Source organism: Helobdella robusta (genome assembly GCF_000326865.2).
Source record: "Helobdella robusta unplaced genomic scaffold HELROscaffold_19, whole genome shotgun sequence".
In the NCBI taxonomy this organism is placed as follows: Eukaryota; Metazoa; Annelida; class Clitellata; order Rhynchobdellida; family Glossiphoniidae; genus Helobdella; species Helobdella robusta.
Window position 1 is genome coordinate 3087161 of NW_008704034.1, and position 16321 is coordinate 3103481.

The 16321-nt window shown below is 33.1% G+C and overlaps 2 protein-coding genes across 2 annotated transcripts; one reads left to right on the top strand and one right to left on the bottom strand.

Moving 5' to 3' along the window:
• Positions 1-5003: 5003 nt before the first annotated feature.
• On the top strand, positions 5004-8446 carry HELRODRAFT_191292 (hypothetical protein; the record flags this gene model as incomplete). The annotated part of the gene is made up of 4 exons (XM_009016893.1): positions 5004-5955; positions 6363-6435; positions 6716-6928; positions 7101-8446. The coding sequence occupies 4 exons, from the start codon at positions 5004-5006 to the stop codon at positions 7915-7917; spliced, it is 2055 nt and encodes a 684-aa protein (XP_009015141.1). The 3' UTR covers positions 7918-8446.
• Positions 8447-12249: 3803 nt separating this feature from the next.
• On the bottom strand, positions 12250-12724 carry HELRODRAFT_144946 (hypothetical protein; the record flags this gene model as incomplete). Its single annotated transcript, XM_009016894.1, has 2 exons — positions 12250-12348; positions 12515-12724. Coding segments are annotated over 2 exons (309 nt in total), but the record flags the coding sequence as incomplete, so codon positions are not given.
• Between the last annotated feature and the right edge of the window lie 3597 nt (positions 12725-16321).

Consider the following 16321-nt stretch of genomic DNA (forward strand, 5'->3'; position numbering starts at 1 on the left):
TTTGAGCTAAAGCGTACATTTTCATACATTCAAATATTTGTTTAACTGATTATCTTCTATTAAAAAGTTATTTATTTATTCATACATTCATTTATTTCGACCTATTTGACTTCAGTTGATTACGTCACACGCCATACGCGTGCAGACCCCCTCACGACACATTCCTGGGGTCGTCGAGGTCACCTTGACCTTCAAGTCCAAGCAATTCTGCAAAAGTGCACCCGGTAGATTTGTATATACAGGTTTGACATTTTTATAAATTTTTCTTTCTTCATTTGTATTCGAATTTGCGTTTCGTTTTGTTTGTACAATCTTTTTCCATCATCGTCATCGTATTCATCATCGTCATCATCATCGTCATACTCCTCTTCTTCATCAACATCTCCATCATCCTCATCATCATCATCAGCCCTTACAGAACCAACGATAGATTTTGGCTTCCAACGTCTCATGAAGCTGGTACCGAGACATCCAGGTGATCCGGAAAGGTTACCGAAAGTTAGTAGAAAATGAACTTTGACCTCAGTCAATTGTTTCTTATAACGAATAATTTTACCGTGCAGGAAATAATCTTAAAAAGGGCCGCCGACCTAGCCGAGGCCCTCTACAGTATGCCCCGCCCATCTCCTTCTACGTCCACCAATCAAATCACGCTGTCGTCATCACACGCCAACAGATCGCCTGTGTCCATGGTGGCTGCCACACCTGTCTCTGGGTCCTTTAACGCTTACACTGGTCAGTTGGAGATGGTGAGTGGCCAGTGGGTGGAAGAGGGGTGGACGCACCGATACCCCACCTTTTCCTTTTGACGTTCCTTCTGTGTGTGTGTGTGTGTGTGGTGTGTGTGTGTATGTTTGTTTTTGAAAGGCAGTGTGTGTTTATTTGATTGAAATGCAAAAAAAGCCAATTGATTTATTATTATTTTATTATTTTTATTGTTACTTATTATTATTATTATTATGAATTTATTATAACGAAATTTTGTTTTTCATGTCTTATAATATTTAGCAATAGTTATAAATTAGAAACAGTTTGTAATGTCGAAACTCAACGAAATAAAATGATATATTAATATAATTATGAAAATACATAATTTCGGATTATATATTACAAAAATGTTATTATTCTTAATTAACTAATTCATTCATTAATTAATTAAGATATTAATTAATTAATTTATTTATTCTTTTTTTATTAATTAATCTATTAATTTATTTATTTTCGATTCGATAAGCAATGCTACTAAAATCGGATATTTTTATTAGTTTTGTAGTCTTTTTTGTTTTGTTTATTTGTTTTTTGAAAAAAATTTGTATGAACAAAAATTCGATATCTCATAAAATAAAAACACAAATGTCAATGCAGAAAACGGAGTTTTGCTTGTTGGATTGTATGAAAAAACTTTAAAAAAATTATTAAAACAAAGAAAAAACAAATCAAAATGTATACAGATCAAAACAGTGAAAGATAAATGTCGCGACAAAACTATGTTTTAATGACGTTAATGATTCCTCTTTTGTAAAAACTCTAACCAAACAACAATAATAACGATAGATAATAACAAATACAACAACACACGTTTAGACGACATTTTCCCCGAGATCGGGGGTTGCCGTTTGGCTACCTATGATGAAACCGAAATACCCCTCGACGCCATTCCATCATAAGTAATTTATTTGGCTAATTTTTACGCAGGACGCCCTTCCTTACGCAACCACAGTTATAAGCGGTGGGCCTAGCCTTTGATGATCCAACATCACTCACAAGGCAGTGAGGGTCAGTTTAATGTCATAACCAGGACATATAGATATAGATTTTTTTTTTTTTTTTTTTCGTCTTCATTAATAATTGTCTAATCATTATTATCATATGTAACGCACACATATAGATAATAACAAATAACAACGACAATAATAATATACAACAACAAACCAATACATGGATGTATGGTTGTATATGTGTGCGTTACATATGATAATAATGATTAGACAATTATTAATGAAGACGAAAAAAGGATGGTATTGATTTTGTTTATTCGCTTGTATGTATGCTTGATTGTATGAATGTTTGTATGTCTGTATGATTGTTCGTATGTTTGTTTAGTGTATTTGGTATTGTTTGTATGTAAAGTATGTTTTTATATGTTTCTATAATGACTCTCTACCAAATTAGTTTAATTTCAAACACAACAAAACGTTATTATTTTTCTTTGATACTAAAAAAGAGTTAGTTTGGGTAAGCCTTTGGGTAAGTTTGCATCGTGTATGCAAACAAACAAACACACGGGCATAAGAAAATATACACACACGCACGCACACACGCACACACACAAACATATAAAATTACGTACAAAAAATACAAAAAGCGGATGGTACGCGATGTTAATCACTCACAAGGGTGCTCTAACTTATCTATATATAAAAGTATAAATATACGTACACACGCATACACACACACACCACACACACATTACACACACACACGCACGCACACGCGCATATATTAAACGTGTATGTTCGTTTATATGTGTTAATTTAAAAATTAACTCCAATAGAAACAGAATGTGAAAAACTAAAAAAAAAGAAAGATGGCGGTTTAAAGGGATATTTAAATTTTAAATTCATCCCCGAGGCAGTTGAACGGGGTCCTTTGCGCTCCACTTGAAAGAAATGAATTCTTAACATCTAACTTCTCTCATCGACTTAATTATTTCAAGTAGTGAAAAAAGTTAGATGCCGAAAAATGTCTTGAAATGAAAAAAATTAAATAAATAGTTCGGAAAACAGTAGACTTATAAATAAAGCAGATTAACTTGAAGAAAAGGAGAGAGGGAGAAAGAAAGTGAGAGAGAAATAAAGAGTGAGAGAGAGAGGGAAAATGAGAAAGAAAGAAAGAAAGAAGGAAAATAGCCAAAGAAAAAAGAACAAAGATAGTTTAATTTACATTTCTTTGTTTTTTTGCCCTTCATGGTGACACCTGGGTGCTACTAATCAGCGCATGACTCGCTGGTCGTTAATTGTGTTAGGAATTTTGTTGATGTTGGTAGTGATGATGATGATGGTGATGATGATGATGGTGATGATGATGAGGATGATGATGATGGCGTTATTCTTATTTTTCATTTTTTGCTTTTTTGCTCTGCAGGTCACCGAAATCGTCCACACTATCATCATCATCATTACTTACGTCATCATCATCACCATCTATGTTATCATAACCAGCAGCACCATAATCTATCTCAACATCATCATCACCATCACCATCATCATCAACATCATCACCATCATCAATACCATCATCTGACCAAAGATGAAAAGGTTAATTAAGCTGGATGCTTCTAAAGATGGGCGTCATAATGGTCAGTCTAAAAGGTCTTTGTTCTTCTTACCATGTTCCCCCACACATACACGCATTCCATTTAATGAATCCACTTTTGTCTTATCTACCAATGTTTGTATGCTGTAGTCCTTCTATATTATCACCCGTTACTCCATGTATTTATTTATATCAATGTATCTTTGTTGATGTAGTATCGTTAATACTATTTCATCTATGTTATTGTGTAAATCATATTGCATTTCTATATTATCGCCCGTCATGTATCTATATATTTCATATCTATGTATGTGTGTATGTATGTGTTAATGTATTATTGCATTTTATATTGATTTATTGATGTATATATTTAGTTGTATGAATGCTAATGAGTCCATATTTATTCATTTGTTTACTTGTTTGTGTGTCCGTGTTTGTGTGTATATGCGTGTATGTGTGCGTGCGTGTGCATGTGTGTGTGTGTATGTGTGTGTGTATCAAACATTTTTCAAGTAAGCAAAGAATATTCCTTGTTCTCAACTATAAACTGTACTACATCATTGTAAGATACTAAGATAATGTTACACACATAAATACACATGAATACAAAGTTAAATACACACACGTATACAATATGCAAATTCACACATGTGTCTATGTTTGCAAATTGACATACACACGTACACATAAATAATATCCACATAATATTAATAATAATTAATTATAATTATAATTATTGTTATTATTATTATTAAGAGCCATTTTATAACAATCCTCCAGGAAAAAAACCTGCAGTGAACTTGAATTCCGAAATTTTTTTTAAATATTTTACGGCTTTTAGAAGGAAAGAAAGAGAGAGAAAGAAAGAAAGAAAGAAAGAAAGAAAGAAAGAAAGAACGAAAAAATGAATTTTTGACATTTTTAGATTTTAATTTAAAAAATAACAAAAATGAAATTGAATAAAATTAATTTTTGGTGTTTTGAAGGATAAGCAACTTACATTTCTTTGTTTTTTTTAATATTTTTGTTAGTTTGAACGAAATGCTAAGAAATCGACAACGACAACAACAACAGCAACAACAGCAACAACAACCTCATCATCATCAACAACAACAGAACAACAAGAATAATAATAACGACAATAATAATCATGATAACAACTCGAGAAACTCCAAAGCCAGAAGCTGGCTGTATTTTGACAACAAAACAAGCAGCAAAAACATCATTATCACTACCGCCGACAACAACAACAGCAACAATAGAAACACAAAAGCAAAAAGCTGGTTATATTTTGACAACAGCAAACCTCAAAATTGCAACAACATTGCAAACATTTTTCCATTTTCAAGATGCCTCCATCTAAGTATTGGCTTATTACAAAGGTATGGATGAATGAATGAATGTACGAATGAATGAAAGAATGAACGAACAAACGAATGAATGAATGAATGAATTAGTGAATGAACGAATGAATGAATGGATGAATGGATGAAGGAATGAATGAACTAATAAACTAATAGTAGTAGTATCAGCAGCAGAAGCAGCAGTATCATTTGCAAAGTTGTTGTGCTAGTAATAATATTAATAATAATTATAATTATTATTATTATTATTGGTATTGTTATTATCATCATCATTATTATTATAACATAATAAGCAGTGGCTTCATGGACGACAGCCACAAAAACATGGATGACAGCGTTTTTAAAACGCCGCAGAAAGAATCGCCGGTACTACGTTGCAACACTAATATGAAGCAGACCTCAATCAATCTGGACCGGCTAATTATTCACAATAATAATAATAATAATCATAATAATAATAATAATATTAATAATAAAATGTTGTTTAGAAGAGATGGAATAAGTAACGCTGCATTGGCAACAACACCATGTATCAACCAAGACAAAAACCGCACCAATAACACCAACAACAACATCCACAATAATAATAATAATGACGTCATCATCAACAACAACAACAATAACACCAACAAAAGCTCATCATCATCATCGTCGTCGTCGTCGTCTTCAGTTTTCAAATTGTCTCCATCAATTACGCCGTTTCAATTAAAATTTTTTCATTGTCAACAAAATATCGAAAACAAACAACACGTCATTAATAATGGCAACAACAACAACAACAACAATAATAATAATAATAATAATGTGGTTAATGACATCATCAACGACAAAACCGCCACTGATGACGTCGATTTCAGCAGCGGCTGCAACGACTGCAAAGAAAGCAGCAACAAAACGTTCACAGATTTAAATAAAAACATCAAAACAATCAGCGAAACCAAAGAAACTATAAATAACATCATTATAAACAACAACAACCACATTATTAGCAATGACGTCATGAATACCAACAACAACAACAACAAAATCCCTAACAAAAACATCAACGACATTAACATCAACAAAAATAACAACAACAACAACAACAACAACAACAACAACAACAATGGTTTCAGTAACAATGACATCAACAACAGCAGCAACCACAACAACCACAACAAATACAACACCAGCAGCAGCAACAACAACAACAACAACATCAAATACAACAACAGATACACGACTCCGTATTATTCCCATCTTAAAAAAATTTGGAGATTTCGTCTTGGTTCGACAGGTGACAGATTAACCCTGTCCCCTCCAAAAATCTCGAGGCGAGATATCACGAAGATTAAACTGAAAAAATTAATCGGTAAATGAATGAATGAGTGAGTGAATTAACAAATGAATGGATGGATGGGTTAATGAATGAATGAATGGATGGTTTAATGAATGAATATAGGGATAAATGAATAGATGGACGAATGGATGGATGGATGGATAGAATGGTGGTTAAATGATTGAACAAATATTTTACATGAACTCAAAATTAATTTGTTGGTTCTTTAATGTAGTTTGGTTTATTCTTTCATTTACTCATTCATACATTTAATGACGCTTTCATCCATCCATTAATTTATGAATTCATTCGTCCATCAATTCATTTATTCATTCATTTATTCATTCATGCATTCTCTGAGACAGGTTACGGGGGGTTCGGGGCGGTATATCTGGGCGTCTTCAGGGATAAAATTGTCGCCGTGAAAAAACTTCACCGGTAAATTAATTAGCCAATTAATTATTATATTTTTTCTTGTAATGAAATAATTTGTAATAATAATAATAAGTTTACTATAATAATTATCATGTAACATTTTTTAAATTGTTTCCTTTTTCCATCAGCCCACCCATCCGTCCATCCATCCATCCATCCATTTATCCATCCATCCATCCATTTATCCATCCATCCATCTATCCATCCATCCATTTATCCATCCATCCATCCATTTATCCATCCATCCATCTATCCATCCATCCATCCGTCCAATTTCAAACAGAAGAGTCAAAAATTCACGCGCAAAACTCGAAAGTTTTCGCGCCGAATGTCAGGTTTTGAACTTGCGACACCCAAACATCGTACAGGTGCTGGCGGCCAGTCTGGGCGACCCCCAGCAAGATGCGGTCATCATCATGGAGTACGCCGGAGAGAGGAATCTCCTCAACGTCATCAACGATAGGGGGGCTGAGATGTCCTATCCTAGGAGAGTTAAGTTAGCAATCATTTTGCCTGCTTTTCCATCAAAAATTTCCATTTTTTCAATTTCTATGCTATTTACGTCAAAACTAGAAAGCTTTTTTACTTTGTAGTAGTAAAAAAAGATAATGATAAAAAAAGTAAGTAAAGCAAGTTACCTTAGGTGCAACACACGACATGACCGTCAGGTACTCCATGGATATATGCGAGGCCTTGCACTTCATCCACACCAACCTCGTTCTACACCTGGACGTGAAGCCAGCTAACATCCTCCTCACCGCCAACGACAGCTGCAAATTGGGCGACTTTGGCTGCTGCAGACGACTCAAACCTCATCCATCCCTGGACGATAAAGCCAGTCCATCTCCGAACAACGATGAAAACAGCGAATTTTTATCGGCAGAACCTCAGCCTGTCAGCCAACTGGCAGGAACTTACGCCTACAGGGCGCCAGAAGTTCTGAAGGGAGATGTGCCTGGTCCTCATTCTGATGTCTACTCGCTAGGGATCACCATGTGGCAGATGTGGAGCAGGCGACAACCGTTTGCCGGAAGTAATCATCACGTGATTATATTTTCAGTTGTTGCCTACAACGCCCGACCAGGCTTTGAGCTGAAGAACAACGATGAAGACGATGACTATGATGATGACGACGACGATGATGGTGAGCGAATTGATGGCATTTGTCGCGATACGACGAAGAACAGCAAGAAGGGAAGTAGAAGCAAAAACGACATTGAAAAGAGATTTTTGAGTTACTTCAAACGGGCCAATCAAACGAGAGGACTCAACCGATACAACCAATCAAATCATGTATATAACAGCACGCCAACCAATACGACAACGCGATACAAATACAGACCTCGCAGCAAATTACATCAACCCATAGAGGAAGACTTCAAACTCATCATTCAGCTTTGCTGGTCAGCCGATACCGACAAAAGACCGACAACCCACGATCTGATAAGCATGTTCAAATCCTGGACCAATAAACAAAAACCGTAGATTCGACTCTGCTCCCCAATTTAATCGAGTAATTACGAATTAATGCGAATACAAACGAACGATATTTTTAATCGGTTTTTTAATTTTTTGAGACGAACTGTTTTTAACGTATTTTTCATTTTAAATTAAATTTTAAACGTTTTAAATGTTGTTAGTTTGTTACTTTTACTGTTCCAAACTTTTACTTTATTCAATATTTTATTCTAATGCTTCAATGAACAGTGGGGAAAATACCATGTCGTCTTGTTTGTAAAAACGCCTCAAGTAAATTAAAATTTAACATTATTACCCAATGCAACTGTATGTAATCCAATGTAATTAACTTATTTGCGTGTGTGTGTGTGTATGCGTGAATATGTGTGTGTGGATGTGTGTGTGTGCGAAAAAGTTTGGATATGTGTGTGTGTGTGTGTGGATACGTTTGTAATTTTATTGAATGAAATCTAAGTCGTTACCATCCTCATTAGTTTTTATAACTTATTCATTGAAATTTCTTTTCGCATTTTAATATTGAAAATAAATAAATAAATGAAATCCAACAAAGTGAACTGATCCCATATAATAATAATAATAACAATAATAATTATCATTATTATTACTAATCAATATTATTATCATCATTATTATTACTATTATTTCTAAAGTTTAACCATCACCACCATCAAAAACCAAAAAAATACTGTTTCGCAAATGTGAAATATCATACAAGTCAGGACGAAATGAAATAAAGTAATTTGCTGTATAAATCCAGACATAATTATGTGAATAAAATAATAAAATTAATTAATTAATTAGTAACTGAAAACGTTTAAAAGTGAACATGATAGTAAATAAAATAAACTAATACCGTATTGCATCACCATTCACCCACATCTTCATCATCATCCACATCATCATCACCCACATCTTCATCATCATCCACATCATCATCACCCACATCATTACCATCTACAACGCCATCGTCATCCTCGTCTACACCACAATTCATAACATCGAATAATAGGCTCACTCATCTACTCATTCTAAAATAATTTCACACCGTACAAGAAACTGCATACCAACAAAATTATGCAGAAAATATTCACTAAACAACAGCAATAATAATAATATGGATAATAATAATAATATCAACGACAAACATACTAGTCAAACAACAACAAATTGGACACAAATGAATAACCAAAACAAAGGACAACAACAACAACAAAACAAAACAAAAAATACACACAAACATATTTATAAATACATACGGATTTGTTTGTTTGTGTGTGCGTGCGGTGCGCGTGTGTGAGTACAGAAGGTTAAAAAGAAATAAATACATCATATAAATGAACACAATGGCAAATAAGTCTTCCACCGTGAAGTAAAATATCAAAATAGATCAAAAAAGGTAGAAAAACTTAATTAAAAATTACTCCTCTTAAATGAAAAAAAAAATTGCGATGGAAATGCAAGATTAGTCATTTTTTCAAGAAGATAAAACGCGAAAATTGAACACATTAAATCAGAAGTCTATCTATATAGAGGCATACAAACACACATATACAAACATGCATACATACATCAATACAAACATACTTACATACAAACATACATACATATATAAATAAAAACAAACATACACACATATCCACATACATACATATATACAAATAAACTAGTATATCATTTATATATAGATATACTTATAATATATGTATGCATAGCACACACCATATATATATATATATATATATATATATCTAAAAGGCATCTTAATAGTCATCATTACCATCGTAAAATCAGTTTAATATCATCACCATTACCAACCAATCATCGTCATCATGATCATAATCGCCTCACATTTCATCCACAGGCATATCATCTTCCACTTTAATATCACCAACAACAAGACCAACGAAGCCCCCACTATCGAACAAAATTTCCTTCTTCACGGTGACGTCATCATCTTCTTTGATTTCTTCAATTTTGACCTCAACCTCACCTACATTCTCATTATTTTCATTGTTATTATTATTATTATTGTTGCAGACTTCTTCTATTGAGGTTGCCTTCCGTTTTCTACCTCTTTTCTTTGCCGGGTTTTTATTATTATTATTATTAGTAGTAGTAGTAGTAGTAGATGTAATGGTACCGACATTTTTATTGACTGATCTGGCAGGTCTTCTGCTGCTATTGTTGCTTTTATTATCATTATTATTATTATTATTATTATCATTAGTAGTAGTAGTAGTAGCAGTGACAGCAGTAGCCACAGCAGCAGCAGCAGCAGTGGTAGTAGTAATCGCGCTGGTAGTAGTATTAATAAAATTAACTTTAAATACAGACGATAGTTTTAGCAGGGCATTAGCAGCCATGTCAACTTCATCTATAATACTACCAATACGATCACTATTATTGTTATTACTATTGTTGTTATTATTAATATTAGTAGTAGTAGCAGTAGAAGAGGTTCTTCTGTTGCTCACCCTAGTCCCTCTTTTGAATTTTCTTACATCATTACCAGCACCATTGTTACTATTACTATTACCATTATTATGATTATGTTTATTATTATCAGTAGTAGTATTGGAGGTAGTAGTAGTAGTAGTAGTAGTAGTAGTATTGGAGGTAGTAGTAGTAGTAGTGGTAGTAGTAGTAGTAGAGTTATAAAAAAAAACGTCGATTTCGTCGAAAAATTTTTTACGCTTTCTTGTCCCAACCATGTTTCTGGTGACCATCAATGACGGTTGGGCTAGTAATGATGATGATGGTTTCGAAGATGATGATGATGATGAGGGCAGTAACGGTGCTGATGATGATGGTCTCGGCACTGACGATGATGACGATGATTCTGTTGATGATTCGGCATCTTTTTTATTCTCATCGCATTTAATGGGTTTGTTACATGCATTTTTATTGTTATTATTATTATTATTGTTATTATTATTACTATTAATTTTTTTGTTACCTGAGTTCTCGTTTAAGACGCTTATGCTGTTTTTATAAATGTTACCCAGCATATTATTATTATTATTATTATTATCATCTTCACCGTCATCATATGCATTCCTATTACTACAACTCATACTATCATCATCAGCAATTGTATTATCATTATTATTGCTTCTATAGAAATCATCTTCCTCATCATCATTAGAAATCTTTCTCTTACCACCACCACCACCACTATTGTGGTCGTCGTCGTCGTCGTCACTATCATCGCCATCTTCATCATCGTTACAGTGCATTCTGAAGCAGTACGGATGATCGCCATAAGAAGCCCCACTGGTTGATTAACAGTCACAATTGATTAGTAATAATTTTAATTGGGTAACTTTTACTGGTTAATTATAATTGGTTAACTATAATTGATTGTTGTAAATAGAAGTTTTATAATAATATTAAATAAACATATGTATGTATGGAATAATCTTTCTAGCTATTAAAACGATTTTAAACGGAATTAATTCAAAATAAATCAAAATTAGCACCTCATTTCATCACCACCATCATCATCTTCGTCGTCGTCTTCATCATCATCCTCATCCCAGTCATCATCGTCGTTGTGGTTGTTGCTGCTGCTGCAGCTGCTGCCACGTGAGCGTTTCATCGTAAGGAGGATGTTAGCGATGTCTGGTAAAATGTTAAGAGGAGGAATTTAACAGAATTAAGTTTTATTGTAACTATTACTATTATTGATATTATTATTATTGTTGTTGATGTTGTTAAGACTGTTTGACATAATACAAACCATACCATTTCGTCATTAAATTAATCCTAATGAAACAAAATTATAAGGAGAAAAGTTCAAAGTGTGAGCCTCAATATCGAAGCTTACTCTCAAACTCTAAAAACGCAACAAAAAATACATATAAAAGATGCGTCCTAATCGACAGTGGAAGGCACCTTGTGTAAGATTACTAATTAATGAATGAATGAATGAATGGATGGATCAATAAAAAAATGCATATAAAATAAACAACAACCTCGTAGATCGGAGATCTCTTTTTCTGAATCTGAAAGGAAAGAGAATTTTTTTAAAATTCATTATAACAAAAAATAAATAAATAAAATAAATGAATAAGTAATATAAATAAATAATATAAATAGCAATAATAGTGACAATGAAAATAACAATAACGTACTTGAAGCAGCTTGTTTGCTCATAGATGCGGAAGAGGAAACACCAACATTGCTGAAATTTAAAAATTTGTCAAACAAACAAATAAATATAATAATAATAATAAAATAATAAACAAATAAATATAACAGTCATAAATATATAACAATAATAAAAACAATAATAACATACCTGAAAAACCCTGTGTTGCTATTGGCTGACATCATCTGCACCTGATGGTACGGATGTTGGCCAGTCTTTCGAAAGGCTTGAGATAAATTGACCGAGTGGGCAGGGTTGATTGTCCAGTAAGAACCCTTGCCCATTCCCTAGGCGACAAATTTAAAAAATTATTTATAAATATTTATTATAATAACATAATATTATAATTATTATTGAAATTATCACTGTGATCGTAATTCTCAAAATAAAATGCAGGTTATGAGTAAATCTTTGATAAAAAAAAATATAACATAGCAATGATTGAAAACTTACGGTGCTTTTATCTTTCTCTACTTTTGTGAAGCATTTACTTAATGACAGGTTATGTCTTACAGAATTTTTCCATCCTTTACGGGCTCGATTATAGTAAGGAAAGTTTGTTTCAACCCACTTGTAAATTTCTTTAACTAATAGCTGCTTGCTAGGCGAGCTATCTATCGCCATTAGAATTAGGACAGTGAACGAGAATGGTGGCTTGCTGGAGGGGTTTTTTGTTTCCTTCAGTTTTGATAACGTTAAGACTTGACTGTAGTCCTCAACTGGTTCCTGCTTGACAGGTAAGGCAGAAAAATTTGTTGAGGCAGCACATCCATCGAGACTAGAAAATTTTTGCGATCCATATAAATTACGAAGTAAGTTTTGATCATTTAGCCAATCTAAGCTTGGTAAAATCCATGTATCATTTTCGTCATCTTCGTCGTCGTCGTCGTCGTAATCTTCGTACTGATTCGTCCCGTTGATTAAGTCGGAGTCGTTGGCATCGTTTTCCTCGGCTGCTGTTAAATTCACAGCCCCATCGACATCTTCATCCACCCTAACTGCTCCATCGTTTTTCTTAATCTCTGACATTTTTAAAGGTGACAACTATTCTAAAAATTATTTTACAAGAAGTAAAATCGACGAACCCAACAGAGAAACTTGTGAAAAATTTGGAGGCCAACTGAAAATGTTCCCCCTATATATAATATACTAACTTGAAGTGCATTAATACACAAACAAGCGTGGAACTTCTTAACGTAGTCAGTGCTATTACGCAATTGTTATAAAAAGATGTGCCGACATGACTTTTTTTTTAAATATTACTAAAAAAGTAATAATTTTTTATTTTTATTAAATAATTATATTTTATTATTGCAAAATATTAATATATTTTTAAAATTAATTTTAAATACAAACAAATTTTGTTAATTATTTTTAGCCAAATTGTTTTAAACACCCCTTAATTAAGAATGAACTTAACTTATGTGTACATCCATAAGCCAATAGCTTATGTTTCCATAGTAACAAATTGTAAAAATTAACATAAATATGGCAAGCGAAAAATTCATTTTAGTTTTTAATTTTAAATCCTAGAATGAATGCATTGAAGACTGAAAGTAGATTTAAAACAACAAAAATATGTGTTAAAAATAGAACTTACAAGTTATTAATAGTACAGTGAGTGTAGAAACTAAACCATGAAGTCAAATGATGACCAAATAATGACCACACAAATGGACTATTTAACTTGGGTTCGCAGAATAGGTTAAACGATAATGGCACATGCATATGCATATTTATCTTTATACGCACACATATATACATATTATATTTATACACCCAGTAGCCTAAAATTAGTGTACATTGTTCAAGTTTGAATGTCTGCAAACCATTGGTCAACTACCTTGTGACAATGGATGAACATTAAACTAATTAATCAGTTGTCGATATTCATGATATTATAAACAGGTTTTAGCCTGGGAACTATTTCTCTTTGTAATTTTCTATCTATTTATCCATTGTATGTATGTTTGTGTGCGTGTGTGTGTGCGTGTGTATATGGTTACAGCGAGTGTTGTGTTCGTTTTGCGTGTACGTGTATGTGAGCGTGTGTATGTTTCATGCTACACGTTGCATTTGTGTATTGTATGTGTGTGTGTGTGTGTGTGTGTGTGTGTGTGTGTGTGTGTGTGTGTGTGTGTACGTGTGTGTTGGATATGTCCAGGCAAGAATGCAAGAATGCTTTGTTGTGTGTGGCCACGCCTTAATATTTATTGGCGGGAAATTTGAAACAAGTACTTGACTGGAGAGCGGCGACTACTACCATTACCACCAGTGTCTCCCGATAAATTCGATCAAAATGTTTGTGTGCGTGCGTGTGTGAACTGTGTGAGCTCGTGGTTAATTAGTTTTTGAATAATTATGGTTATGTGGGAACAACTCGTGACAGATACAAAGTTTAGTGATGACTACTTATGGATTTAAATTGTTATTTAAACATTTTCGAGTGATGATGCAGTTTCGATTGGATCAGTGGGTTAGTAGAAGTGCAATGTCACGCGTTGTTTTTACGCGATGACTATCATACATACGCCATAAGTGTGTGCCTGTGTGCGTGCGTGCGTGATACGTTGTGTGGTGTGTGGATAGTACAGAATGATATATCCTATATCCATGGATATATTTGTAAGAGCAGTTAGAACTGCATGTTAAAGGGTCCAACTAATCAGCGAACGTTGAATTATTTACATTTCGTCGAGGATCACGTGCTGATGAAATAAAATTCCTTGTTTACATTTTTATTAACGTTTTATGCCTCTTTTCTCCCCCTCCCTCTTTCTTTCTCTCTCTCTCACCACCTCTTCTTTTCTTTCTCTCTCTTTCTTTCTCTCTAACTCTCTATCTCTTGGACGTCTTTCTTAATACAGATACGATCATTAATCGCCTGTATGTTCGTAACTAAGGTTTAAATTGGTGAATGAAAGTTTGAAATGAATTTGAAAAACCTACAGCCACCTGTCGAAAATTAATTTCTAACTTTCGTTCCACGCCACGTCTTGCGTCCTAGCGAGCCGAATATATTTCTACGCATTTGATCAACTTTCTGATGAGATTTCAGCTTAGCGAGACTATCACACAAATAAAAAATATTTCTAGCGTTTCTGCTAGCGTTTATCATTATTATTATTATTTTTAATATTATTATTAGTAGTAGTAGTAGCCACAGTAGCCGCAGCAGCAACAGTAGTAGTAGTAGCAGTAGTGGTACTAGTATTATTATTATTATTATTATTATTATTATTATTAGTAGTAGTAGTAGTAGTAGTAGTAGTAGTAGTAGTAGTAGTAGTAGAAGTAGAAGTAGAAGTAGTAGTAGTAGTAGTAGTAAAAAATTTATTACAAGAAAATTAACTTACCAAAATTAAAGACATTGCAAGTACATCAATAATTACAAAACCTTTTTATGGTACTTAAGGGTCATTAATTTATTACACTGCTTACTCTTCAATTACTTATTTACGAGGTTTTAATTTAAAATTTTAATAAACAGGAAACTGTACGTATGTGTTTGTTCTTGTGTATGTGTGTGTGTGTGTGTGTGTGTGTGTGTGGCGTGTGTGTATTATGCGTGCGTGTATGTATGTGTGCGTGTATGTATGTGATGAATACACGATGGGTAGCAAACGTTTAGCCAAACATCCATATATGTTTGGTATGTGTGTGTGAATGTTTGGTATGCGTATGTGTGTATGTATGTTTGTTTGTATCTGTGTGTTTTTGTGTGTGCGTGTGTTGTACGTGCATGTGTATGTGTTAGTAAACAACATCTTGTTATTTGTGTGTATTGAGATGACAATTTCATGGTATCTTAGCGACGCCTTATCCATTATTGATAAGGTGTTTCATTCATTCATTCATTCTTTCATTTATTTATTCATTCATTTATTCATTTTATCATTTGTGCATTCGTTCGTTCGTCGTTCGTTCGTTCGTTTGTTCTATACTCCTTCCTTTTTTTTGATTCGTTCGCTGATTCAGTAACAATTTAACTCACAATTCGTTCGTTCATTCATTCGTTCGTTCATTTTTTCATTCATTCATTCATTCATTCATTCATTGTTCTTTCACTCACTTGGTCGATCATTATTTATTCCATTGTTCTTCAGATCATTTATCATTTTTTTCGTTATTGTTCTTATCATCAGTTCATTATCTACCCAAGTTCTACTTGTAATTATTAATATTCTTATTATTATTATTATTATTATTATTATTATTATTATTATTCTTATTCTTATTATTATTATTATTATTATTATT